This window comes from Podarcis gaigeae, assembly GCF_964106915.1.
Source record: "Podarcis gaigeae genome assembly, chromosome: 5".
NCBI lineage: Eukaryota > Metazoa > Chordata > Lepidosauria > Squamata > Lacertidae > Podarcis > Podarcis gaigeae.
The window spans coordinates 24,246,329-24,272,359 of record NC_139681.1 but is presented as its reverse complement, the minus strand read 5'-3'; the positions used below and the strand labels follow the sequence as shown (position 1 = coordinate 24,272,359).

Genomic DNA, 26,031 nt, shown 5'->3' with positions numbered 1-26,031 from the left:
GTGCCCTTTCAGAAGCTTTGGCATGATACATTGGACTAATGAAATTGCTTGAGCAGCTGGCTGCAAAGTGCCCGCTTTCAAAGCATCTAAGGAAATGTAAAAAGATATTGTTGTTGCTGGTAGTTTATCTATACAGATTTTCTGTTTGAACAAGTGTGTGTCTATTGCTTTTGTAAGCATGTAAAATAGCAATCATGGCTGAACAAGTGTCACAAATTCAGAGTGTATTTAGTGTCCAGAGTATATTTATTCTGTGTGGTTCTCTCCCCCCCCCCCCCCCGCCTTAGGGGCCCTGCTGTAAAAGTGCATAGCTGTAAAAGTGCATTATGGAGAGATGATGGCCTTCTAAAATTATTCTCCTTGTTTGCAGGAGGCAAAATAGAGGTAGCCATTTTAGCAAATGTTCTTGGGGTAGGAGCAGAATTCTTCAGCTGTATAGAGAAGGGTGTTGAAAAAGAAAATTATCAGAAAATTTAATATACTTTTTAAAAGACACCTTGACTGAATGGGACTACAATACAGTGGTACCTCGGGTTACATATGCTTCAGGTTACATACGCTTCAGGTTACAGACTCCGCTAACCCAGAAATAGTGCTTCAGGTTAAGAACTTTGCTTCAGGATGAGAACAGAAATTGTGCTCCGGCAGCGCGGCAGCAGCAGGAGGCCCCATTAGCTAAAGTGGTGCTTCAGGTTGAGAGCAGTTTCAGGTTAAGTACGGACCTCTGAAATGAATTAAGTACTTAACCCGAGGTACCACTGTATATAGTTACTTCCTTCATTCACCAATATGAACTAATAGGCAAAGAAAGGAGGACAAGAAGGAGGAGGAGGAGGAGGAGGAGGAGGAGGAGGAAAGTCCATTGCTTCCTTCCATCGTTTTAAAATATATTGGGCTAGATGCACAGTTGTGCTCAAAAATTCCCCATCCTACTAATGGGCGGGGAAGCTGAGGGGCATTTTGCCAAATATTCTCCAAGGGTGAGGGAACATTTCCAACCATTTACAGTGGTACCTCAGGTTACTGACACTTCAGGTTACAGACTCCGCTAAACCAGAAATAGTTCTGTGGGTTAAGAACTTTGCTTCAGGATGAGAACAGAAATCACATGGTGGCACAGCAGCAGCAGCAGGAGGCCCCATTAGCTAAAGTGGTACCTCAGCTTCAGAACAGTTTCAGGTTAAGAATGGATCTCTGGAACGAATTAAGTTCTTAACCCGAGGTACCACTGTATTGAGAGAGCCTGAAAAAAATAAAATCTGAGAGAATATCTCTGGTCACCTCTGCACTGTACTTCTGAGGCAGCATCAAACCACTTTAAGCAGTAATGGCTTTGCCCAAAGAATCCTGGGAGCTGTGGTTCTTTAATGATGCTAGGTGAGTTGCTAGGTGACCCCTCTTCCCCACACAGAACTTCAGTTCCCAGAGTTCTCTGGGGAGAGGGATGGTTATACCACTCTAGGACTTTTAATTCTGAAGGAGAACAGGGGTCGCCCAACAACCTTAAAAAAGTTACAGCTTTCAGGATTCTTTGGGAGAAAGCCACAACTGTTGGTATAATAATGGTTTAGGTGTAGAGTATGGATGTGGATGGATATAGAATTGATTATATTTATTAGGAGTCTGGAAAACTCAATAACCATGGGCAAAATCATTTATTTCAGGCTCAGATACCTCTCCCCCAACAATCTGAGGATAAAAATATCAACCTTTACAAAGCTTCTCTCTGCCTCTTACACACCCACATGCTCCAGCACCGGGGGGAGGGGGTGTGGAGGGGTGGAGAGCAGGCTGCCATGTGTCCTGGGGGCGTGGTGGACTGCCCACAGGGGCATGGCGGACGTCCTGGGGGCGTGGCGCATAGCTGTCAACTTTTTCCTTTTCTTGCGTGGAATCCTATTCGGAATAAGGGAATTTCCCTTAAAGAAAGGGAAAAGTTGACTGCTATGGCATGGAGTGCTGCCTGCAGGGGCATGGCACACCGCCTGTGGGAGCATGGCGTCCAGCACAGGCGGGAGACAGCTGCGATGGCACCCCACTGGGATCGTGCCACCGGGGGCAGTGCGCTCCCCCCACACTCCTCTGCCTCCGCCACTGCCTCTTCTTCCTTTTTCCAGTGCAGGGACTTTATCACATTGGCATTTTGTCTCCTATTTCACATGTATGTTCCTTGGTAGAAAATGGTGCCACTAGGGCTGACTATGGGATGGAGGTCCAGATCTTCCTTGGAGGGAAACCAAGTGGCAGCTGACTTCTGAGGCACTCTGGGAAATGAAGATTGCAGGAATGAGTGTTTGGTGCCCACTCTGCAAAACATTTCGAGAAAAATGAGGAAAAGGTACAAGAGCTGTTACTGCTGCTGCTACCAGACCACCTGATAAGGGGAGGGAGGGAGATGAGCCAGGTGGGTGGCACCTGAGATTTGATGGGTTTTTTGTTTTGTTTAACAATCAAGTGGTGTATAAATTTATGAAATAAAACAAAGCAACGAATAATAAATAAACATTTATCTACTTTTCACACCCTGGGGTGTCTTTGACAAGAATGGTGGCATATACAAAACTTACGAAACACTTTTGTGGTGTCAACTCTTTATAGGAACAGGTGTGGATGCTGTAATGTTTGAAACTGGGCTAGTCGTGCAAGGCCTGCACCACCAAACATGTACAGTAATCCACCAGGCTGAACAAACCTTCTGTTTCTGCTTCTCGCTTTTGTGAAAACAAATCTTTCTAGCACCAGGTAGGCTACAATATACAGCCAGTGCAGCTCAGTGTGTTTGCCTGCAATAAACCAAGTGGCTGCTCAATCCATGGATTCACTGTGTAATCTGTTGTTGTTGTTTAGTCATTTAGTCGTGTCTGACTCTTTGTGACCCCATGGACCAGAGCACGCCAGGCACTCCCGTCTTCCACTGCCTCCCACAATTTGGTCAAACTCATGCTGATAGCTTCGAGAATACTGTCCAACCATCTCGTCCTCTGTCGTCCCCTTCTTCTTGTGCCCTCCATCTTTCCCAACATCAGGGTCTTTTCCAGGGAGTCTTCTCTTCTCATGAGGTGGCCAAAGTATTGGAGCCTCAGCTTCAGGATCTGTCCTTCCAGTGAGAACTCAGAGCTGATTTCCTTAAGAATGGATAGGTTTGATCTTCTTGCAGTCCATGGGACTCTCAAGAGTCTCCTCCAGCACCATAATTCAAAAGCATCAATTCTTCGGCAATCAGCCTTCTTTATGGTCCAGCTCTCACTTCCACACATCACTACTGGGAAAACCATAGCTTTAACTATACGGACATAACTATACGGATATAATGATAAATGAAAATTAATACATACATACTTTCCCATTTCTTATGGACCTGTGCCTCTTCATGTTATTTCTGCAGTTTTTCTGCTCTAACTCATCAATAGGAGTAGTAATCTACTCAGCATTTAAAGTGATATTTGGCATTTGTAGCACTTGTAAAATATTTGCACATATTCGGGTTGCCATATGACCTCTTTTTCCAGGACATGTCTTCCTTTCCAGGATTAAAATTTCTGTCTGGATTTTTAAAATTTGGAAAAATGTTCAGGGGGGTTAGTTAGTTTTGTTTATAGTAACCGAAGAATTTTTTTCTAGTGCATTAGATCTAAGGCACCCAGCTAAGCTAGTCTGCAGTAGAGAATCACAACAGAGCAGCATCTTAAGCTAGCTACATACTGTATAAATCCCTTGTGGCTGAACTAAAAGGACACTGGCTCAGCTACAAAATCTTGGAGAAGGAGTCTGGTAAGGCAAGAGCTAACATCCCCCTGCCGTTAAGGAGAGTCCATATGTACATCTTAAACAGTTTAATAAACTGTTTTGTGCACACTTATGTTCACAAAGATGTGAACATGAGCCCAAATACGTTCATGTGGCAAGTGAGCAAGCAATATGTATTATTATTATTTTGTTCCTGAAAGTTAAGAACATTGCTGCTAGCAATATATCAGAGCTTCTATAGCCTACATACAGTAGTATTCAAAATGAGAGTTGTCTTAGTGATCCATAATTAAAAGTAGAACGTGTCCTCTTTTTTGCTCTTCAAAATATGGCAACCTTGCCTTATAACCCTGGATGATAGGCCCATATTATTATCTCCTTATTGCTGGTTCTAGGGGAGGTGCTCAAGATGAGAACAGTGGGCTCGCTATGGCCAGATACTGAGCGCGTGTCCTAGAGGAGGTCTGAGGCAGAGATTTTCTGCCTTGCAGGTCACGACTCATACCTGAGCTACTCATTCGTGTGAAAAGTCTGTCAATCTTCCTCCATTTGGCTGAGATTCAGACCAGGCTGTTGCTGTACCACTGAATCTCTCTTCAGTTCAGCAAAGATGTTTGTGTGTGTGTGTTTGTGTGTGTGTGTGTGTGTGTGTAAGAACAATATTATTAAAATAATCATATTATGCCTTTTTAAAAGCTATTCTCCCCCCAATTTTTTTTCCACATTTTCTACCCACAGCACGACTCCAATCCATTCATCCATGTGAAACATTTAACACTGAGAGAGGTCGCTCCAGAAGACCCAATCCCCCAGATTGTTAAAATATTGCTGTCTGGATAGTGAAAAGGATAATTTTTGTTCCATAAGCAAAAAGCTGCTCATCTTTAGGAACATTGCTTTGAAACTGTGCACTGAGGGAAGAAAGAAATCTCCCCCCTCCCTCCCTCTTTCTCTCTCTCTCTCTCTCTCTCTCTCTCTCTCTCTCTCTGTGTGTGTGTGTGTGTTTCCAGGAAGCAATAAGCACCTACATGAAAATAACTCCATCCTTAATCCCCTGCCTATCCGTTTTTATCTGATGGCTTCGGCACGGGCAGGAAGATCACTGCGCGGCAGAAAACGAAGGCGAGTTAACAAGATGTGGCCAGTCCCATGGATAAAACAATAGAGAAAACCCTCTTCCACTTTGTCTAGCACCCTGGTGTCGTTCTCATGCCCAGGTCGCAATGTGGCTCATGGTGGGCTTAGTTTGTTGCCTTGTGTTTGGGGGGCTGCCGTTGGCTCTCGCCTCATGCCCTTCCCAATGTAGCTGCGCTTTCCACAGTATCAACGAAGGGACGAAAGCAAGGTATGTTGACAACTGTCTATTTCTTTTATTCCTCGGTGGGCTTTGAAGCGTTGTTTCGTGAGTAGAGGTTAGCGCATCGCCTGAGCAGAACTGCCCCCCCCCACCAAGTAGACGTGGGTCATTCCATGGCTCTTTGTTGCAAATGTTATTTTCCCAATCACTTTGTACTACAGCTTTCTGCACAGTCGGATTAGCTCCAGAGCAGACTGTAATCTGATTTCAGAGATGTCATTTGCTGATCTTCTGTATGCCAAAGGCAGAAGCAATATAATTAACATTGGTACAATGTTAGGCAAAAGGGGCACTAAAATTGAGCTTTTGGAAAATATATGTGCAGGGAAATGGTTTTCATCACCATGTTGGACCAACAAATAAAACATAACCATGGACTTTTCATTTTTTTAAAAACAAAAAAACCAGACAGCAACAGTACCTATATATTTTATTTTGCTTCCAACATTCCAGCTGAATGCTTGTTTCTGAAACTAGCTAAGATATGAAGCTTACTCTGTTTTTTCGATCTGGTTTTTTTTTTTAAGAAAAGCAGCAACAGATGTTTCCATTTTTTCAAGGGCATACATGTTGATCATGGCGACAGAGATGCTCGTTCAAAGTATTATGTAAAATGCTTGCAAGCGTCGAACAATATGTGCCTACACTGAGCCTGCCTAAACAGGCAGCCAGTGAGATTTGCAGAGAAGTGTTTTGTTTATTTAACTTTGTAAGCACTTGTTGATCTTCTTTATACCAAAGGCAGAAGCAATATAACTAACATTGGTACAATGTTAGGCAAAAGGGGCACTAAAATTGAGCTTCTCTAGTTCCGTATGCAGGAATTAATAACATGTAAAATAAAATGTAATACTCAGGACTCATATAGTGCCTTTTGATCTCCGCCGAAAATACTTTGCATATATTGCCCTGGCTGTTCTTATAACAGCCCAGTAACACTGGTCGGAATTATCTCCACATTACAAACTAGGTTTTTTAGCCTGAGAAATGACGCTTTGCCTAAGGTTACCTGGTATGTGCCAGTGGCTTTGCAGGCAGCTCACATTTGTAGCCTCCCCATCTATACATGCCCATGCGCAATTGCGCATGGATATACAGTGTGCACAACAGGTTTCCTGTTGAACAGTTAAGCCGAAGGAAATGAACCATTGATTACTGTAGCACATAATATGAATATTTAGATGCTCAATTAGGACAAAAGGCATTTTGATTGCTGTGAGAGTAATATCATCCATTCTTACATATAAACCAATGGCTCTAGTAAACGTTCTTTGGTTACCATTTTAGGAACAAAAAGAGAGTTATTTCTAATTACTGTGCAGATCCCACGACTCCTTATAGAATGATCAATGCTCTGGGGTGTTGGAATATAATCTAGACTAATCTAGTTAGAAATATTCAAAGCAATTAGGCAATGGAGCAAGCTTTCCTAAGAGTTTAAAGAGGAGGGCGGACATGAATTTTATCAGGGCGATTTTACTTATAGTAGCACAAGACATTAGGGCAGATCCTTCCAATCCAAGCAATTTATCTATGAACTTTGAAGTGATTTCTGTTCCATACTGAAAAGCACACATTTAGGGCAGCAGCTTTGCCAAGCAAAGCACTTTATTTTTCTCTCTGTAGGAATGAATGGTGATGTTTCACTTATATGGACGAAAGAAGCAGGAGCAACTGAGGCCTGCTCCCTTCCTCTAATTAGGAGGGATGGGCAAATTTCAGTTTCTCTCAGTTTCTCATTTCTCCATTCTTAAGTTCATTTCTCCACATTTACTCATCGGCTTGCAATTATTTTTTCTAAGCTCTCACGAAAATTTCATCAGTGTTCCAGAGCAGATTTCTCTTCATATATATGTTTCTTTATGCAATTTTGCCAAATATAAACAATTTTGCAAAGCAATTTCATCCAATACAATGCATTTTTGTACGTCATCTTTACAAATACATGTATTTATATGCATGATTGACCTTGATATATGATTTTTTATATGCATCACATGACCGGAGAACTACATTGCAAAGCTTGGAGAAGTACAAATTTCGAAAGATGGCTTTGTTTCAGATTTCATATTGTTTTGGAAAGTATCAGGTAGGTTCACCTTGAATGTGAACTGAATCTCATTTACATCTCCCATCTCAGCTAGTGAGTGGACCTGGCCACTGAAATTCATCATCTACTTGCACAAAAAGCCATTCTGGATTCTGCTTCTTGGAAGGTCATTCTTGGAACACTGGAGACTGGCTTTCACGACTTGAGTACTTTGGAAAGACAGGATAAAAATATTTTGAGTACATTATTGGAATAATATATAGAGGTGTCACAGGTTTTTTACCTGGTATAATAAACAGCTATGAATCTTATTGGATTCTTCAGATTTTGTTGGACTCCAACTCTTATAATCCCAGGCTACTAACCATATGGACAGGGCCGGCACCACCAAACATATGGACAAGAGGCAAGGTGAGGTGACCTCCTCAGGTGACAGGATCCACAGGGGCAGTAAATCCTGATGTAACTCTTCATCGACTCCTTCTTCCCTGACAGGGAGAGGAGCGCCATTTTGTGGTTCACCTCAGGTGCCAAAATGTGTTGGGCTGGCCCTGCATGTGGGATAGGGCTGATGGGAGTTGTAGTCTGAAACATTTAGAGGGCCACAGGCTGCTCATCCCAACAATGGGCAGCTGCAGAGGATGGTTAAATTTATTACAGAGGGTGCTGTCACACTGCATAATACAAGATGTGGCCAATGCCCTGCATGAGCTCAGTATGTATCCTAGAATGCATCCCAGAATCCTCTGTGGTGTACAGGAGTCCTTTAGCAGACATGAAATGGGTGTGGAAGGGGTTCCATGAATTTAGACATGTTCAATGATTTTTATTTTATTTCTGACTCACCCTTCCTCCCAAAGTAGCTCCAGCAGCAAACAATAACACAATGCAATTTTAAAAATCTGAAACCAACATCAAGTCACGTATTCGTACAACGAAAAATGTCCATGTTGCCAGGAATGGTATCTTTCCACCATTAAATGCCTGGGAGAACAGGATTCTTTAGAAATTCTACTAGTGTAGGAACAAGAGGCAACAACTAGCCAATTTTATGCTACTTTATGCTTCTGTTGATTTTGGTGAGTTAAAGATCTGCATTAGGCAGAGACCTAAAGCATAGTCATTTGGATTTTAATAGGAGTGACTCCCAAGTAGTTTCATTATTTTTGTATTGTTTATAGTCCATCTCCCTTGCATCAAAGTGGTGGCCTACAGAATGTGGTTCCCAAGCATTCACCTCTGCAGGCAATGAACAGACCCAGAGCTGCTTAGCTCCAGCAAGGTGGTGCCCACACATGCCTTCAGATCACACCCTAGTTTCAACACAATTAGCCTTAGGTTTCAAACATCTCTCGTTGAAAGTCATGAGGTTGAAAAGTGCTTACCATTGAGTTATGCCAGGACCGGCATGATTAGTCAGCACCATTGGGCATCTGCTGAGACCCCCAGTTTGGGGGAGGGCACTGGTGGCCACCAGAGCCAGGTGGTGCTGTTGCTATTGCCAACTACCCAACCTCTCTGGCCAAGGCTGAGAACATCAGCAAACAATGGAAATGAGTAGAAGGAGCAGCAGTTGCCACTGCCTGCCCACTCATGTGCCCATTTTGGGGGGCAGAGATGGAGGGGAAGCGAGTAGAAGAAGAAGAGTTTGGATTTGATATCCCGCTTTATCACTACCCCAAGGAGTCTCAAAGTGGCTAACAATCTTCTTTCCCTTCCTCCCCCACAACAAACACTCTGTGAGGTGTGTGAGGCTGAGAGACTTCAGAGAAGTGTGACTAGCCCAAGGTCACCCAGCAGCTGCATGTGGAGGAGCGGGGAAGCGAACCCAGCTCACCAGATTACGAGTCCACCGCTCTTAACCACTACACCACCCTGGCTCTGTAGGTAATTACAGGATATAGGAGCATTTGCCAAGGTCCTCCAGAAACATGCAAAAATTACCCTTATGATTTCTCAAAGATTTAGCCATGTTCCTTTGTCACAAAAACGCTCCACCCAAGGCATGATGGAGAACAGCAACAACCGGGAAAAGATAGACATAATATTTTACAAGGACAGGAAGAAACATTACGGACAGAACAATTGCCACACACAGGAAGAAGAAGGATATTGTTTGAGTGCTTCACCTGCAGATTTATAAATCATTTAATGTGTCAATACAAATGGAAGTCATTAATATTGCAGTTGTTGTATAAGGGATTGGTATTTTGACTGGAGTGTAATTGAAATTAGTAAGATTTTGCAACACAGAAATAAAGTAAATTATCAAACCACAAATTCTAGCACGCAGGGGGACACCTAAATTTTATAATTTGGCATCTGCATGATTGGTATTAGTAATTGTATTATAGTTTGGCATTGTTATAATGAATTTATTATGGGATTATTGTAATTATATAGTTTGTCACAAAACAACCAAGTCCTGTGGTAACTCAAAGGCTAAGAAAAGGATGTCAGGCCAGAGATCTGACCAGTTCGTTTGTGCATTAACCTCTCTTGTCCACCCCCTCGGGCATTTTAGCAGTATACAAAAGAATGAGCCATTAAACCCCTTGCTGAGAACCTTGTCCTGCAATGAAGTTCTCTCCCTCTCCCCAAGGTACAAAGTGGTATTCTTCATGTTGAAGTTCCCAGGTTCAACTCGTGTCACCTCTCATCGAATGATCTTAGATCTTAGACCAGGAAAGTCTCACAGAAGACTCTACCACTGTAGATGGACTGATGGTATAGCCTTTACACACCTTTTTTTGTATGATTCATATAATGCAACAGGTATCTGACTCCACAAAACGCTGCAATACTGTGGCCTTTAGAAGACAAACAGAAATAATTGGGAAAAAGGGAAGGCTGTCAAAAGCATGCCAGGCAGACACAAGCAGGGATTCGCAGAAGTAATTTATAGCTTGCAAATTTGTACAGTCAAACCTTGCTTGTCGAATGTAATCCGTTTCAAAACATTCGACAACCAAGGCGCATATTCTGATTGGTTGCAAGAGCTTCTTGTACTTAAGTGGAAGCCATGTCGGATGTTCGAGTTCTGAGGAACGTTCAAAAACTGGAGCATTTACTTCTGGGTTTTCAGCGTTTGGGAGCCGAAACATTCGAAAACGGAACCGTTCGAGGTTTGACTGTACCCACTTATTTATTCTTATAAAATGGAACAAAGTTCTAGAGTAAGAATGTGTGTGTGTGTGTGTGTGTGTGGAATTAAAAAGGTTAAAAATGCATATAAATGAACCGATGATTAAAAGGTTTCAATTTGAGAAATGTTCATTCAGCGATCCATTTGTTCCAACAGAGCAGTTCTGTGCAATGACCCAGAGATGACTCTCACACCCGTGAACTTCCCCGCGGATACATTTAAACTCCGGATAGAAAAGACAGCCATCCGCAGAGTCCCGGGGGAGTCGTTCCATTCCCTCCGCAACCTGGAATTCTTGTGGATGCCCTATAACTCTTTGGCAAGTCTCACTGTCACTAACTTCCGGGGTCTCCGCCGGTTGCAAGAGCTGAGGCTGGATGGGAACGCTCTGACCTCCTTCCCTTGGGAAGCCCTTCTGAGCATGTCCCAGCTGAGGCTGCTGGATCTGCACAACAACGAACTTGCTTCTCTCCCAGCTGAAGCTGCTCAGTACATCCGGAACATCACTTACCTAGATATCTCGAGCAATAAACTGGTGACGCTTCCTCAAGAACTCATCGCTGTCTGGTCGAACCTCCAAGCAGTTCCATACTTCCCCAATGACAATTCTAAGATCATCTTAGGTAAGAGGTTTAACAATGAAACTGAACGAAGGAAAGGTCTACTATTCACATTATTTATGCCTCAGTGGGCTGGATCGATTTCTCTCACTTTCTCATTTTTCCAGTCTTAACTGCAGCTTTCCTCATTTCCATTTCAGTTGGTGATTTAAAACAAATATCCGCGTCAAAATTCATGAGCATTTTCATGCAAATTTCTCCTTACACACACACATTTGCTGAGCAATTATTCTACATTATTGTCAATAATATTTGCATCTTAATGCCCGCTTTATCCCACCATATTCATCTCCATACACATTACTTGGTTGGAGAGCTGATTTGCAAAATTTTGAGAAGTGCTAATTTTGAGGGTTGCCTGTGTTTCTGTTCACGTATGGTTTTAGGGTGTGCAAAACGAGGTGGGTTTGCCTTTAAATATGAACAGCATCGAATCCCGCACCCATCCCTAATCCAGACTAAGTTACTAGAAATTTAGCTTCCATTGAAATTGATGGGACGGAAGTCATGACTAATGTGTCCTCTTTTAAGATTTTTCTGACTATTGTTTAGCAATTGTCATGCTAAAGTGTTATTTTAAAAATCTATATGGATTTCAAACATTGGTACAATAATATACAATAAGAATAAAAAGAAGCAATAAAAATACAATTAAAAATCAATACAATTTTTTTAATGTAATGGATATGCCCGCTGTGTTAACAAAATTCTTCAATATTTGGCCTGATCTTTGTTACCCTGGATGTGGCACTACAAAGACCACTTCCATAGTTGCTTCCAAACCTACCTCTGAAGGATCTCCAAAGAGGAGATTTTACAACTGTCCGAGATAGCTGATTACATTATGTCACGAATGAATGAGGTCTTACCAGAGCTGAACAGCAGTATCCTTTCTTTTACATGATGCTCCTGTGAACACAAGCATAAACGACAACAACTTTTTGTGAGACAACATTACATGGCTGACTCATTTTCAGCACAACATTCAGTGCAACCTCCAAACATTTCTGAGAGATGCATCTGACTAGCAAGTTATGCTTCAGCTTGTACATTTGCTACCTCTTAAGTATGTGCAAAACCTTACACTTTGAATTTCATTATGTAGTTCCTTGTCTGGTGCTGCTCATGGTAATTGTTGCATTGAATGCCTAGGCTGTCCTTGAAAGTGTTTGCAATTTGTTGAGGTTTTCTGTCATCTGAAGGCTGCTGCTAGCACAAGAAACCCAACTGTGGCTTTAGACGACAATGTATTTACAGACCCTGGAGAAGCAGGCTGAGATCTGAGAGATCCCTTTTCATCTGTCAGAAGAGGTTTGAACAGAACTTTTCAACACCAGAAGAGCCAGATGGGATTAATGGAGTAGAAAGCAGGGATGCCAGTATATGGAGACAGAGCCAAAAATAGGTGGAGCCAGCTAATTCTAGTTTTTTCCTCTTCCTCCTCCCTCCTGGCTTGGGGGCCCAGGGGAAGGAGAGGTTGAGAAACTCCTGTTGTGGTGGCAGGACTCATTGTGCTGGCTTCAACATTGTTGTTGTTTAGTCGTTTAGTTGTGTCCGATTCTTCATGACCCCATGGACCAGAGCACACCAGGCACTCCTGTCTCCCACTGCCTCCCGCAGTTTGGTCAAACTCATGCTGGTAGCTTCGAGAACACTGTCCAACCATCTCATCCTCCGTCGTCCCCTTCTCCTTGTGCCCTCCATCTTTCCCAACATCAGGGTCTTTTCCAGGGAATCTTTTCTTCTCATGAGGTGGCCAAAGTATTGGAGCCTCAGCTTCAGGATCTGTCCTACCAGTGAGCACTCAGGGCTGATTTCCTTAAGAATGGATAGGTTTGATCTTCTTGCAGTCCATGGGACTCTAAAGAGTCTCCTCCAGCACCATAATTCAGCTCTCACTTCCATACATCACTACTGGGAAAACCATAGCTTTAAGTATACGGACCTTTGTTGGCAAGGTGATGTCTCTTATTTTTAAGATGCTGTCTAGGTTTGTCATTGCTTTTTCCCCAAGAAGCAGGCATCTTTTAATTTCGTGACTGCTGTCACCATCTGCAGTGATCATGGGGCCCAAGGTAGTAAAATCTCTCACTGCCTCCATTTCTTCCCCAGCTCCAACATTACACAATGTCAAAAGAAAACATTGCAAATGAAAATCAAATACAAGATACAATAAAGACCTGCATTTAAAGCAGTATGATTAACAGGGAGACAAGATATTCCGTAAACATAAAAATCAAGTAAAATCAAATATAGAAAATGAAATGAAAACTCCATGTAGAATCATTATTAGCCACTAAACAAAATAATGGAGATAGAAGCTGTTCTGCCCTTACACAGTAACATCTCCCAAAGATATCCTTAACACTCTTACACATATAAATTTCACCATCACTCGAGTATTCCTGCCATCCACACTCATAGCACAGACTAACCTCTAGGCAACCATTTGTCACAAAGTGATTGTCTGGTTTATGAAAGTATCTCTGGCAGCATTCAGCACAATTCACAACCAGCTCATTCACCGATCTCCATCTAGGCTTAACATTTATATAGCACTTTCAAATTTTCAGTGCTTCATCATATGCATTATCATGTTGTAAGGTAACAACGTCCTGTCATGTAAGCAAATATGATTATTCCTCATCTTGCAGACAGGGGAGACTGAGGCTGAAAGTGAGCGATTTGCCTAAGGCCACCTGGCAAGTTTATGACAGAGGTGAGATTCAAACTGGGGCCTTCCTGATTTGCAGCTCCATCTCTTAGGCATTATAAATCAACTTTTTTTTCCTCAGACAAAGCTAGCAACACTGCAAAATGTTGCTGCCAAACACCTACCTTTGTATTGAAATTTGCCAGTTTGGCTTTTTCAGGAGGCTGCAGTAAAATCCACAGGCCTTGCCAATGTGAATTTTATTCATACTGTCAAACTGGCAAATTGACACATTTCTTTGTTTTCCTGATCAGAGCTCATTCTTGCCATTGATTTATTCAGCGTTTACAGATATCTCAGCATAACATACCCTGTCTCCTTCTCTCTCTCTCTCTCTCTCTCTCTCTCTCTCTCTCTCTCTGTGTGTGTGTGTGTAAAGTCTGAAGCATGGTAGACACTTAATAATTCAGCATTCTTTATATCCTCTGTCACTGCCTTTCCTTCATCACTGAGCAGCAACTTCTCATATACCTCTTTTAAAAAAAGCATTTAACTTTTACTGGTCTTTGCTTGTTTCTTTTCTTGATCTTTGCTTTCCTTGAAGACACTGTAAGGTGCAGGTCATCTTAGGAAATGCAGAAAGATAAGAATTCTCTGCATAGTAAATAAGCATATAGAACATGCTTGCATCCTTTGATTGTACAGTAACCCTTCATGACTTTAGCACAGGCATAATGGTATGGGGATATTTCCATGCCAAAGTGTTTCTGTACAGCCTGACAGTCAGCATTTTATGTAATGATCTGTAGACTAGGGGATGATTCCTTTATAAAGACACAGGGAGCTGCCTTTCCTTGTTTGCACATCATGGTAAGCCAAACTATAGCTTTCTGGGACAATGCAAGAATGCTCGCTTCCATCTGCCCTCCTTTGCCCTTTCAGCACAGAATGGTAATCCAAGGTTTAGCAGAGTGTTTCCTCTGAACCTGGTGTCATAGTAAAAGGTCTTTCCTTCTGAATCACAATCTATAATCAAAGAACAACCAGTGGTTTTCAACCAGTGTTCCGTGGCACCCTGGGGTGCCTTGAATGATGGTCGGGGTGCCACAGGCAACGCTGGCCTCTGTCCCTCTTTCCTTCCCTCTTTCCTTCCCTCTCTCCTCTGATGCCCTCTTGCATCTCTGCCTCCCAAAGGCTTGCAATGGCTGTTTGTTGCAGCAGCCCTCAGCAGGTGAATGGAGCCTCTGGGACTGGCCAGGGGGTGCTTCCCAGGCCCCTGTAGGGTAATGGGAGGAGGCACCTCTATTTGGGGCAGGAGGGTAGCTCAGAGACCAGGGGCGGCAGCTTTGGCTGCCCAAAGGACTCCCACAGAGAAGGGAGAATAGAGGAGGCAGATGGAACACTCCAAAAGGGAGAGTGTTCAAAAACGGGTGAGAGGCTGCCAGCTCTGCAGGCAAAGGGTGACATAACTGGGCTCCAGAGCCCCACATGGGTGCCACAGAAAGAATGCAGTTGGTCAAGGTAGCCGTGGATCCAAAAAGGTTGAAAACCATGGTCCTGAGTTCCGATGGTACCCTAATCCAGATCTTCACTTAGCTGCTGCATTATGCTGTGCTGAAAGGTTCAGGGATGAACAAAGTGGGTGCGATCAGTCCTGGTATGCCATTGTTTGGCTTATAGTGACATATGAATGAGGCCGCTGAATCAAGCCATTGATCATAGCTGTCAACTTTCAGATTTGAAAATAAGGGATCAGCAGCCTCGAAAATAAGGGATCATCAGCCTCACCTGTCCCAGGGACAGTCTACGGGATATCTAACAATCTGGGATAGCAGCGGGAAGCAGCGGGAAATGGTGCTGGAATAAGGAAATTTCCCACACAAAAAGGGAAGGTTGACAGCTATTCCATTGATCAATCTAGCTCAGTAATCCATCTCAGTACATGACTGGCAATAGCTCACTAAGGGTTCAGACAGGAATATCTCTCAGTGTTATGTGGAGATGCTTGGGACTGAACTTACTTTCTGAGTGCAAATGTGTGCTTTAGCATCGACCCTTCCCCGAGGTTTTCTGTTTTTACCTTTCCACTGCTGTGACTTTGCCATGCTGAACCTCTACCCACAAATATCAGAGTCGTTCATGATCTTGGGTGAGGAATCAAGGCTGGTTAGAACCAGAAACAAGGAGTGAAGCAGAGAAGGAGGAATGGCCAGAATCAACCTCTGTTTGACCTGGAGAAATTCCAAAAGTCAACATCTGTGGAGAGAGACTTGCATCAAGTGTGCATTGGCCATTAGAAGGGCATCCAATGAATTTAAAAGCAAATTCAAAGCACTCTTTTCAGGATGGTTAGAGGCTATGTAGGGGACTGTCGGTGCTGTAAACACATCACTTTGCCCCTGAGGCAACAGAGCACGCAACAGGAGAAGGCAACCAGACCACATGGGTACACAATAACACATCATATTGCAAGCTGAAGCTATAATATTGGCGATCTGTTTTCAGGGCTATATAAGTCTTTTGGATCACAGAAGCTGTGATCTTGAACTATTCTTTCTCTGGGTGATGAAGATAACCAGGAGAAATTTGCCTAGCCTAAAGAGATTTAGAATCCAGCATTGTATATTTTTACCCTAAAAAATTAAAGCAGAAACATATTAGGGTAATTTCAACAAATAGGCAAGCTTGCCACATTTCCCCCTCTGCAATCTTTTTGACAATCTTTGCTTCTTCTCCCGTGATATTTATAGACTGCTTTCCCAATAAACTTGCTCAGGAGCAGACAAAGATGTTAAAAGAAGCAGTAAAATCGTGCAGATAAGAAAAAACCCCCAGACAGTTTAAAACATCAGCAGCAAGTAAAAGCCACATGAGAAATCATTGAAAATGATTTACAGATAGTATTTAACTCCGAGGAGACTTGCTAAGATGAATAAGAATGAATCAGATAAGTGCTGGAGACGCAACGAGGTTGAGGGTACGTTCTTTCATATGTGGTGGACCTGTAAAAGGATAAAAGAGTATTGGGAAATAATTTATAATGAATTGGAAAAAAAGATTAAAAGGACCTTAAAAAAACACCAAACCCACCAGAGTCCTTTTAAAAGGCAAAGGTAAAGGGACCCCTGGCCATTAGTCCCAGTCGTGACCGACTCTGGGGTTGCGGCGCTCATCTCGCTTTATTGGCCGAGGGAGCCGGCGTACAGCTTCCGGGTCATATGGCCAGCATGACTAAGCCGCTTCTGGCAAACCAGAGCAGTGCACGGAAACGCCATTTACCTTCCCACCGGAGTGGTGCCTATTTATCTACTTGCACTTTGACGTGCTTTCAAACTGCTAGGTTGGCAGGAGCAGGGACCGAGCAACGGGAGCTCACCCCGTTACGGGGATTCGAACCACCAACCTTCTGATCGGCAAGTCCTAGGCTCTGTGGTTTAACCCACAGTGCCACCCACGTCCCTTAAGTCCTTTTAGTTGAGGATAATTCAGATGGAAATTCCCAGGTCTCAAAAAAGGTTATTTATGTATGCCACTACAGCGGCCTGTGTTTTGTTAGCCCAAAACTGGAAAACGAGCGAGGTCCCAACTAAAGAAGAATGGCAGCTTAAACTGATGGAATATGCGCAGCTTGCAGACCTAACTGATAGATTAATAGAACAAGAAGAACATAATGTTTAAAGAAGATTGGAAAACGTTTATTGAATATATGGGGGGAAACTGTGCACATTTAAAAACGTTGGCAGCATTAAGATAAATTCGACAGTGTAAACAAGTTTTGATGGAAATAATAGTGGAATACTGAATGGTTTAGTTTACCTAAAATATGCAAGGATTTATGCTATGCAAAATGAACCATGGAAAGAGAAGAATGGAAGTCATTGATATTTTAAGGTTGTCTAAATGAATATCCTAAATTGTAAAACAGAAAATTTAATAAAAATTACATATATAAAAGCAACATGAGGTGATGATGATGATGATATGAAGGAGGAAGATTGTGTGTGTGCATGTGGAATGTGGAGAGAAAGTTTTGGCTTTTCTCTCATAATACTAGAACTCAGGAAGTTGAGTCCTGGAAGATTCAGACGAGGCAAAGTGCATAAGCATTTAAATTTCCTCACACAAGAGGCAATGATGGCCACCATCTTAGATGGCTTTAAAAGACGATTAGAAAGATTTGTGGAGGATACGGCTATTACTTGCCACAACGACTGTTTTCTGTCTATGCTGTCGGAAGCAATATGCCTCCGAATATCATTTGCTAGAATCACAGGCGGGGATAATGCTTTTGCACTCAGCTCCTGCTTGTGGGCATCTCATCGCCACCTGGTCTGCTGGGAGCCACCCAGAGTGCATGAGGAAACCCAGCCAGATGGGTGGGGTATAAATATTATAACAACAATTAGAAAAGGATGTTAGACAGGCCATTGCCCTGATTTGGGAGGCTCTTCTTATGATGTGTTTGTGTCAAGGTGGTTTGGTGGGCATCAACAAATTATTGAACAGAATACCATAGGAGAATTTTATTTCCCAGTTATGCAGATAAATAATAGTCTAGCCAGCAAATGGTAAGGTAGAGAAGGGGCATAAGAATCACAATAGCAACAGTCCTGATGCCTTGTATAAATTCTTATGTTACTCCAGATTAGGATCACCATACATCCCAGTTTTCCTGGATATATTCAGAATAGTGCGGTTAGCAGTACTGTTTGGGTGGAAATCACCCAAATGTCCGGGAAAATCCAGACGTATGGTGGTTCATGTTGATTTTCTATAAAAATAGATTAAAAAAACCACTAAATTTTCTTTAGTGATTTTGCCAAAAAAACCCACCTCAACAACTTTGGCCAGACCCAAAATAGCTCAACAACTTTGGCCAAAAACCCCCCAAAACAATGAAAAGAAAGCTCATCAATTTTGAAAAAACAAAACAAAAAAAACTCAGTAACATTTCTGTCCAGATATTCACTGTTTGAAGTATGGCAACCCTACTCCAGGTTTAAAGAAGAATGATGATTTGTTGCGGTTGCATCCTGTTTGCTTCTAAGGAACCCAGAGAGTGCACAGATACACTGAACGGCAACATTTTAGATGTTTTGGGCCCTCCTTCTGCCACATGGTGGCATTCAAATCACATCAGGGGGAAAATAAACCATTTAACCAAAGTAGGAACAAATAATCACATTACAATTGCATAACTGAATATTATCAAAGATCTTGGGTAAACAGAAGTACCTTTGGCTAGCATTTAAAAGGTACTAAAGTATGTGTAATTTTGGCGGGTAGGAATGTGGACGGGGCATGTTCTGTTACTGGTAATAGGAAGAATAGTTAGATATGTTAGTGGCCTTGATTGTGGTGATCTTTTAAGTGGGGTGGGGAGGGCTTTTTCTGTTTAAATATATTGTCAGATGAATATTTTTGTTTTTGCGTATTGTTATTATGTATGTTTATCTGATTTTTGATATCTGTGCTATTTTACTTTACTGTGTTACTTTGAGGCACTTGAGTGAAAAAATGTGACTAAATAAGAACAACAATATACAATTCAGAAGATCCTCTTACTGAGATTCATCTTCCTCATTTTCCAGAGATGGACATGTTTGAAGCACATTTTTTGCAACCCCAAGGTGTTTGTATCAAGGACAGAAAATGTGTGTGTGTTGAAAACTCTTCAGAATCTAAATATAGTAAATATTGAACCTATTTGCAAGATCAAGACCAGCTTTGGATTACCTTTTTAGGGTATATAATTTACTATGCTTAAGGGTGGAGGAGAAATTTGCTTTCTGAAGCACTTTCTGAAACAATATTCAAACTAAAAAACAGCCATCCTTTGAAAATGGCACTTTTCTGAATTTTTGCAGTGCAATTTTCCAGCCATGTAATGTGTGCAAAAATGCATATAAGCGTAAGCTAGCACTCTCTGTCTGCCTGTCTGTCTGTCTGTGTTTGTGTGATGCTGATTTTGATGAAAACAGCATTCACTATATTGGGGGACATTGGTTTGCAAAAATGTGTATAATAGGCAGGATTGCATTCAACAGTGGCTGGATCTAGACACATCAAAAAAGCCATGCAGTTAAACGCATTGTAAACTTTGTAAAGGGAACTCCTGTTGGCAAAAGATATTCACAGTGCCATCTGGTGTCACAGTGTTATAACTCATATAAAGTGCTTTTTCTTTACTAACGCAGCTGAGTCCAGTGTGTTTCTCAGGAGAAATTTGCAGAAAAATGTGATTTGGATGAGGATTTTTTTTTAAAAAAAGCAGATTGCTATGGAAATGTGGAAAACTCAATTTAAGATCGGAAAAATGATAAATTAAAAGAAGTAACTACATCTAAGTTTAGGGTCCTGTTTGTGGGAGTCCCATAGGCACCTGATTTTGGACTAGATAGGCCTCAGACCTGATCCAGCAGGCTCTTCCTTTTTATCATTTTATTTATTTGCATTTTTGGTATAATTCCATGTCAGTGAAATATAGACAAAAAGAACACAATAAGAAAAGAAACTCTGAAATAAAAAATAGGTTGCAATTTAAAATTTCTAAAAATAGACCAAAAAATATTCCTTAGTCAACTTCCTCTCCCCTCCTTCCATGGTTCCTTTTATCTCTTTTCCCCATGTTTTGTTGGTTCACCCCATCTATTGTAACTACTTTTATAAATTTTATTTCTTACACTGCTGAAAATCTTACCATCCTCCTAGGTAGATTGTTTGCTTATAATACTTTTTCATATTTCCAATAAACAATATCCAGTCCTCCTTATATCTTTAATCATTTACATTTCTTATTCTAGTGGTCAGTCCTGCAAGCTCCACATATTCTAACAGTTTAATATGCCATTCTTCTTTTGTTGGTACCTTATTTGTTTTCCATTTTTGGGCTAGTGACACACGCTTCCTTCTCTTCCCAGGTTTGCAGGACAATCCTTGGACGTGCGACTGCAGCCTCTATGAAATGGTCCACTTCCTCAATTTCCAGTCCCCCAACGTAGCGTTCATTGAATCCAGACTGAAATGCTTCACTCCCCGGAGCTTGGCCGGAGTTTTCTTCAGCCAGGTTGAACTGCGGAAGTGTCAGAGTCCCGTCGTGCACACATCCGTCGCCAAAGTGAGGACCATACTGGGAAGCACTGTGCTTCTGCGCTGCGGCACCACAGGAGTGCCCATTCCTGAGCTAAGCTGGAGGAGGGCTGATGGAAACCCTCTAAATGGCACAGGTAGGTTCTCCTTTTTCAGTTGCAGGCCCTGTGACTGTGGTTTGTAAAGAAGAGTGTAATGGTGTCCCTAAAGGATTCTGCTAAGTAGGTAAATGGGACGGAGGTGGCGCTGTGGTTTAAGCCACTGAGCCCCTTGGGCTTGCCAATCAGAAGGTCGGCGATTTGAATCCGTGCAAGGGGGTGAGTTCCCGTTGCTCTGCCCCGGCTCCTGCCAACCTAGCAGTTCGAAAGCACACCAGTGCAAGTAGATAAATAGGTACAGCTGCAGCAGGAAGGTAAACAGCATTTCCATGCACTCTGGTTTCCGTCACCAGATTCTGTTGCACCAGGAGTAGTTTAGTCATGCTGGCCACATGACCCAGAAAGCTGTCCATGCACAAACGCCAGCTCTCTCAGCCTGAAAGAGGGATGAGCGCCACAACCCCATAGTCAAGTTTGACTGGGCTTAACCGTCCAGAGGTCCTTTACCTTTAGTTCTGCTAAATAATTTGTTAGAACATTCAACCAAGTCCTTTGGGCAGTTTGCATCAAGTTCAAGCCATGTTCAATTAAGCCATTGGAACATTAATTGAGACATTAAAAATCTATTGATGTGGTTCACTGCCTAGAAACCAACATAAGCAGCACAACAGCATTTAAAGCCAGCAGAAATAATCTGCTCCAAGGGCAGATGATTTCTTGAGCTATGAAGCTACAATCCTGTACATGCCTACTCAGAAATAAGACCTTGTTAATTTAATGGTGATTATTCTCATGTAAATGGGTATAGGATTGTAGTCCAAGCCTGCTGCTCAGGTCATGGTTTAAAGATATACTTTAAATTGCATTAGCATCTTGCATCTTGCATCTTCAATGGCATCCTGTTCTTATGTCAAAAGATACCATGGGGCCCTAATTAGACTTCTTTAGAAATAAACTAGGGATGGGGAACTTGTGGCCATCTAGATGTTGTTGGGCTATACCTCCTATCATCCCTGTCATGCTGGCTCAGACTGATGGTAACAGGAGTCTTACAACACCTGGAGGACCACAGCACAGGTACCTCATTCCTGCTATAAACAGCGGCAACTGATATGATCATATGTTCAGAGCACTTTCCCTTTAAGGAAAGGCAAAAGCATCTCAGGATTTTCAGTGGGACATGGCTGAGGTTTATTAAACAATGGTGCTCCAAGAATGGTTGCAGGAATGGTCTTTTTATTAACACTGGAACTCAGGTGTCACCCTTGGGAACTGAATAAATAGAAGCACTTCTTCACCCAGTGTGAATTGACTTTTGGACACTAGCTTAGAGATGGCTTTTAAAAGGATTCTACAACTGCATGGATAATGGGTCTATCACTGGATGTTAGCCATCGTAACTAAAGGGAAGCCTCCATGTCCAGGGGGAGGGGTATATCTCAGGTAACCGGATTCTGGAGACAAATGGCAGAAGGTGGCTGTCATCCTCTTCTGAGATTCCTAAAGGCATCTTGGCTGGCTGCTATTGGAAAAAGATTGCTGGACCACACTGGTTCTAGTTAGCGAGGCAGTTCTTAAACAGAGGGATGTTCTTGCCACTGCTATGGTTGTTCCCAAGCTCACTTGAGTAATGTCTACAAGTTTTGCTCAAGCGTTCAGGGTGGAGCAGATGGAAGTTTGTCCAGCCAAGCAGAGCACCACTTCTGGTCTCAACTGGGCTATCATCTTAAGAATGACATCACTGTAAAATCTATTCTGATCTGATGTACCGTATTTTTCGCCTTATAGGACGCACTTTCCCCCCTCCAAAAATGAAGGGGAAATGTGTGTGCGTCCTATGGGGCAAATGCAGGCTTTCACTGAAGCCTGGAGAGCGAGAGGGGTCGGTGCGCACTTCAGGAAGCTATCCCCCTAGCCCGGCAAGCTCTGGGAGCGATGGCGAGGTTGCACAACCTCGCCTTCGCTCCCGGACCCCCGCTCATCCCGCTCACTGTCTTAGCTTCTTTGCACTTTGGGGCTGGGGAAAAAAAATAAATTTATTTTCCTTTATTCCCACCCAAAAAATAAGTGCGTCCTTTATTCCCACCCAAAAAATAGGGCGAAAAATACGGTATTTTGATGTTTAGGGAACAGCCATAGTTCAGTAGTAGAACACACACTTTATAAGTAGAAAGTCCCAGGTTCATTCCTCAAAAATGCTAGGCAGAGATGCAAAATACTTCCTGTTTGAAACTCAGGAGAGCTGCTTTCAGTCATTACATGATCTAGATGGGCTAGATAAAGATAACTGCAGGACTCGGGTGGCACTGTGGTCTAAACCACTGAGACGCTTGGGCTTGCCGATCAGAAGGTCGGCGGTTCAAGTCCCCGCGATGGGGTGAGTTCCCATTGCTCTGTCCCAGCTCCTGCCAACCTAGCAGTTTGAAAGCACGCCAGTGCAAGTAGATAAATAGGTACCGTTGTGGTGGGAAGGTAAACAGTGTTTCCGTGCGCTCTGGTGTTCTGTTGTGCCAGAAGTGGTTTAGTAATGCACATGACCTGGAAAGGTGTCTGTGGACAAACGATGGCTCCCTTGGCCTGAAAGCGAGATGAGTGCCGCAACCCAACACTCACCTTTGATTGGACTTTGCACACATGACTAAGCCAGCATCAGCCTTTGACTAGACGTAACTGTCCAGGGGTCCTTCATCTTTTTTTTTTTTAAAAAAAGATGAACTAATGTCCTAATTCAGTAGAAATCCAATGAAGTTATCAGAACAATGATAACTTTTAGGTAATGAAATGATTATCTAAAAGAGGGGGGAATGGAATCTAAGCAGTCCGTTTTGCTGAATTCCATCCTGTTTCTTTCTTCCAGTGCACCAAGAAATTTCCAGCGATGGAATGAGCTGGTCTATTCTAGGCTTGCCTGTTGTTTCATACCTTGATTCTGGAGAATATATATGCAAAGCAAAAAACTTCCTGGGAGCAACAGAAGCTTTCATCTCCCTTATCATCACTGACTCAGAAAGCACAGATGACCCCACCACAAACTCAAAAGGGACATGGAATGGAAAAGTGAGTGGGATGGAAGCAGCGGCTTACAACGACAATTTAGTAGCCAGGTACGTGATCACCACGTCAACTTCCCCTACCATGGGTGCTCGATCCATTCGTGCCAACACAGAAGGGAACCTGGCACTTCGAGATCAGGCACTAAATGTGATCAACAACCCAAGAAATCTCTTAGCGAGTCCACCTACTGCCCAACAGGAGCCAGAGCGCATTGTGAGGTCTGTCAGAGTCATAGGAGATACTGACCACAGCGTTTCCTTGGCATGGAAAGCTCCTCAAGCCAAGAACACAACTGTCTTCAGCATCCTTTATGCAATCTTTGGAGAAAGGGACATGCGTAGAATTAACGTGGAGCCAGGTAAGACCAAGATCACTATCAATGGCTTGATGCCGAAGACCAAATATATAGTGTGTGTCTGTGTGAAAGGGCTGATTCCCAGGAAGGAGCAGTGCATCATCTTTTCCACAGATGAAGTAGCCAGTGCAGGTGGAACCCAGAAACTTATCAACGTTGTGGTCATCAGCGTGGCCTGCGTCATTGCCGTCCCTCTGACGTTAGTGGTGTGTTGCGGGGCGCTGAAACGGCGCTGCAAAAAATGTTTCACCCGGAAACCCAAGGAAATCCAGGACTCTTACGTCACTTTTGAAAGCCTCTCTCCAGGCGCCAAAGCCAAAGGAATGGAAGGGGAATACTTGACTAGACACACACCTGACGAATCCAATAGGTTGCTCTCTGCCAGGTCGAGTGTGGACTCAGAAGCAATACCAAAGGCAGAGGGACAGCCGAATGAGTACTTTTGCTGACATTGATCTGTTAGTGTGCAAAGTGATTGCGCTTACACCTCTATTGGACAGTGCAGAAATGGCATGACTTTGAAGACTCACATGTCGCAAGTATTGTCTCGATATATTTGTCAAAAGAACAATGGACAGCTCTACCTGGACTGTGTTCCCCTCACACTTCAACAGCAAAAAGTCTATGTGTACATTTGCTGAGACCTCCCTCCTGCCAATCCAGTCCAGAACTGAGTGGAGTACTTATTGAATCTACACTGAGCAGATTTCGTTTTTAATTTTTGTCTGTTGGGGCATGCAGGAAGGAGGATAGAAGTGGAAATTGTAAGTTATTAGGACCCAGCAGATGATGGCTGGATTCTAGTTTCCTGGGACTCCAGAAAGGGAGTGGGTGTGAAAATGTTTAGGCTGAGGGGATGGAAGATGAGTGGGTATATTTATATGCAAAGAAGCAGATTGATATGGGAATGACTTGAGTCTTTGTCAGGTAGATGATGCAAAAAGGAAGAACACACCTCCATCACAGAAAAATAGAAAGAAAATGTGGAAAATGACTCAGGTGCAGAATAAACGTTATAATATTATCAAGTACAAAAAGTCTGATCAAGGACAAAATGAAATGTGAACACATGTAGAATAACACTCATCTTCAGGGAATCAGTTACAACTATTCTCCTGTTAAAATACAAAGTAAAGGAGGAGACAATTTATCAAGGACTCACAAGAGATAACGACAAAAGGCTTCATCTAGGTGAATACTTTAAAGCAAAGGTAGACAATGTGATGCTCTCTAGATGTTGTTGGGCTCTAACTTCCATCAACTTCTATCATGACCAATGGTCAGTGAATCAAAGCAGTTGCAGTCCAACAACATCTGGAGGGAACCACAATGTCTACCCCTGCCTTAAAGTATCTGTCTAGTCCCAAATTCTCTCACCACTCCTGCTCCTAAGAACTGCATTGTTTCCTGGAAGGAATTTGTGATCAAAGATTAGGGAAGGAAGAAGGATGGATAGTGGGAATGTCCCCCAAGCAGTCTAGGCCTATGGTTCCCTTCTGCAAAATAAACCCCATTCCATGAATACATGTACATATATGTCACGTTGTTAAATGTATATTATGGTGTGTTGTCTATTCTCAGTTTTGAAGTACATTAAATAATTTAAAACATGGTTTCCTAAATTTATTTTAGGATGCTACGCAGAGAAATGGCTTTTGATAATGATAAGGTAATATTAAATTACTGTCCGGATTCACAGTCATCCTTCTGACCTAAAAGAGGAGTGACTTCAAGGGCTGGGTGTCTCAGCATTCTCTATTCTCTTAGAGTGGGAGGAAGACAAAGAGCTGCATCTGTTGTTGCTCCACATCAACAAAATACCGTATTTTTTGCTCTATAAGACACACCAGACCACAAGATGCA

General features: G+C 42.6%; 1 protein-coding gene and 1 long non-coding RNA gene across 4 annotated transcripts; one reads left to right on the top strand and one right to left on the bottom strand.

The window, feature by feature from the left end:
* The first annotated feature begins 1,461 nt into the window (after positions 1 to 1,461).
* On the top strand, positions 1,462 to 25,779 carry LRIT1 (leucine rich repeat, Ig-like and transmembrane domains 1). Of its 3 annotated transcripts, none has more exons than XM_083740415.1 (4): positions 1,462 to 1,554; positions 10,456 to 10,922; positions 20,493 to 20,798; positions 23,617 to 25,779. In XM_083740415.1, exons 2-4 carry the CDS (start codon positions 10,481 to 10,483, stop codon positions 24,615 to 24,617), a joined length of 1,749 nt encoding a protein of 582 aa, XP_083596541.1. In that variant the 5' UTR covers positions 1,462 to 1,554; positions 10,456 to 10,480; the 3' UTR covers positions 24,618 to 25,779. The 3 variants fall into 3 exon arrangements, with proteins under 3 accessions (XP_083596541.1, XP_083596539.1, XP_083596540.1); XM_083740413.1 differs by lacking the exon at positions 1,462 to 1,554 and adding an exon at positions 4,847 to 5,092; XM_083740414.1 differs by lacking the exon at positions 1,462 to 1,554 and adding an exon at positions 7,370 to 9,041.
* On the bottom strand, positions 7,083 to 11,834 carry LOC310845472. Its single transcript, XR_014564781.1, has 3 exons — positions 11,789 to 11,834; positions 10,811 to 10,943; positions 7,083 to 7,363 (listed from the first exon to the last, which is right to left on the bottom strand). It is a non-coding gene; the product is annotated as an uncharacterized lncRNA (long non-coding RNA).
* Positions 25,780 to 26,031: the final 252 nt, after the last annotated feature.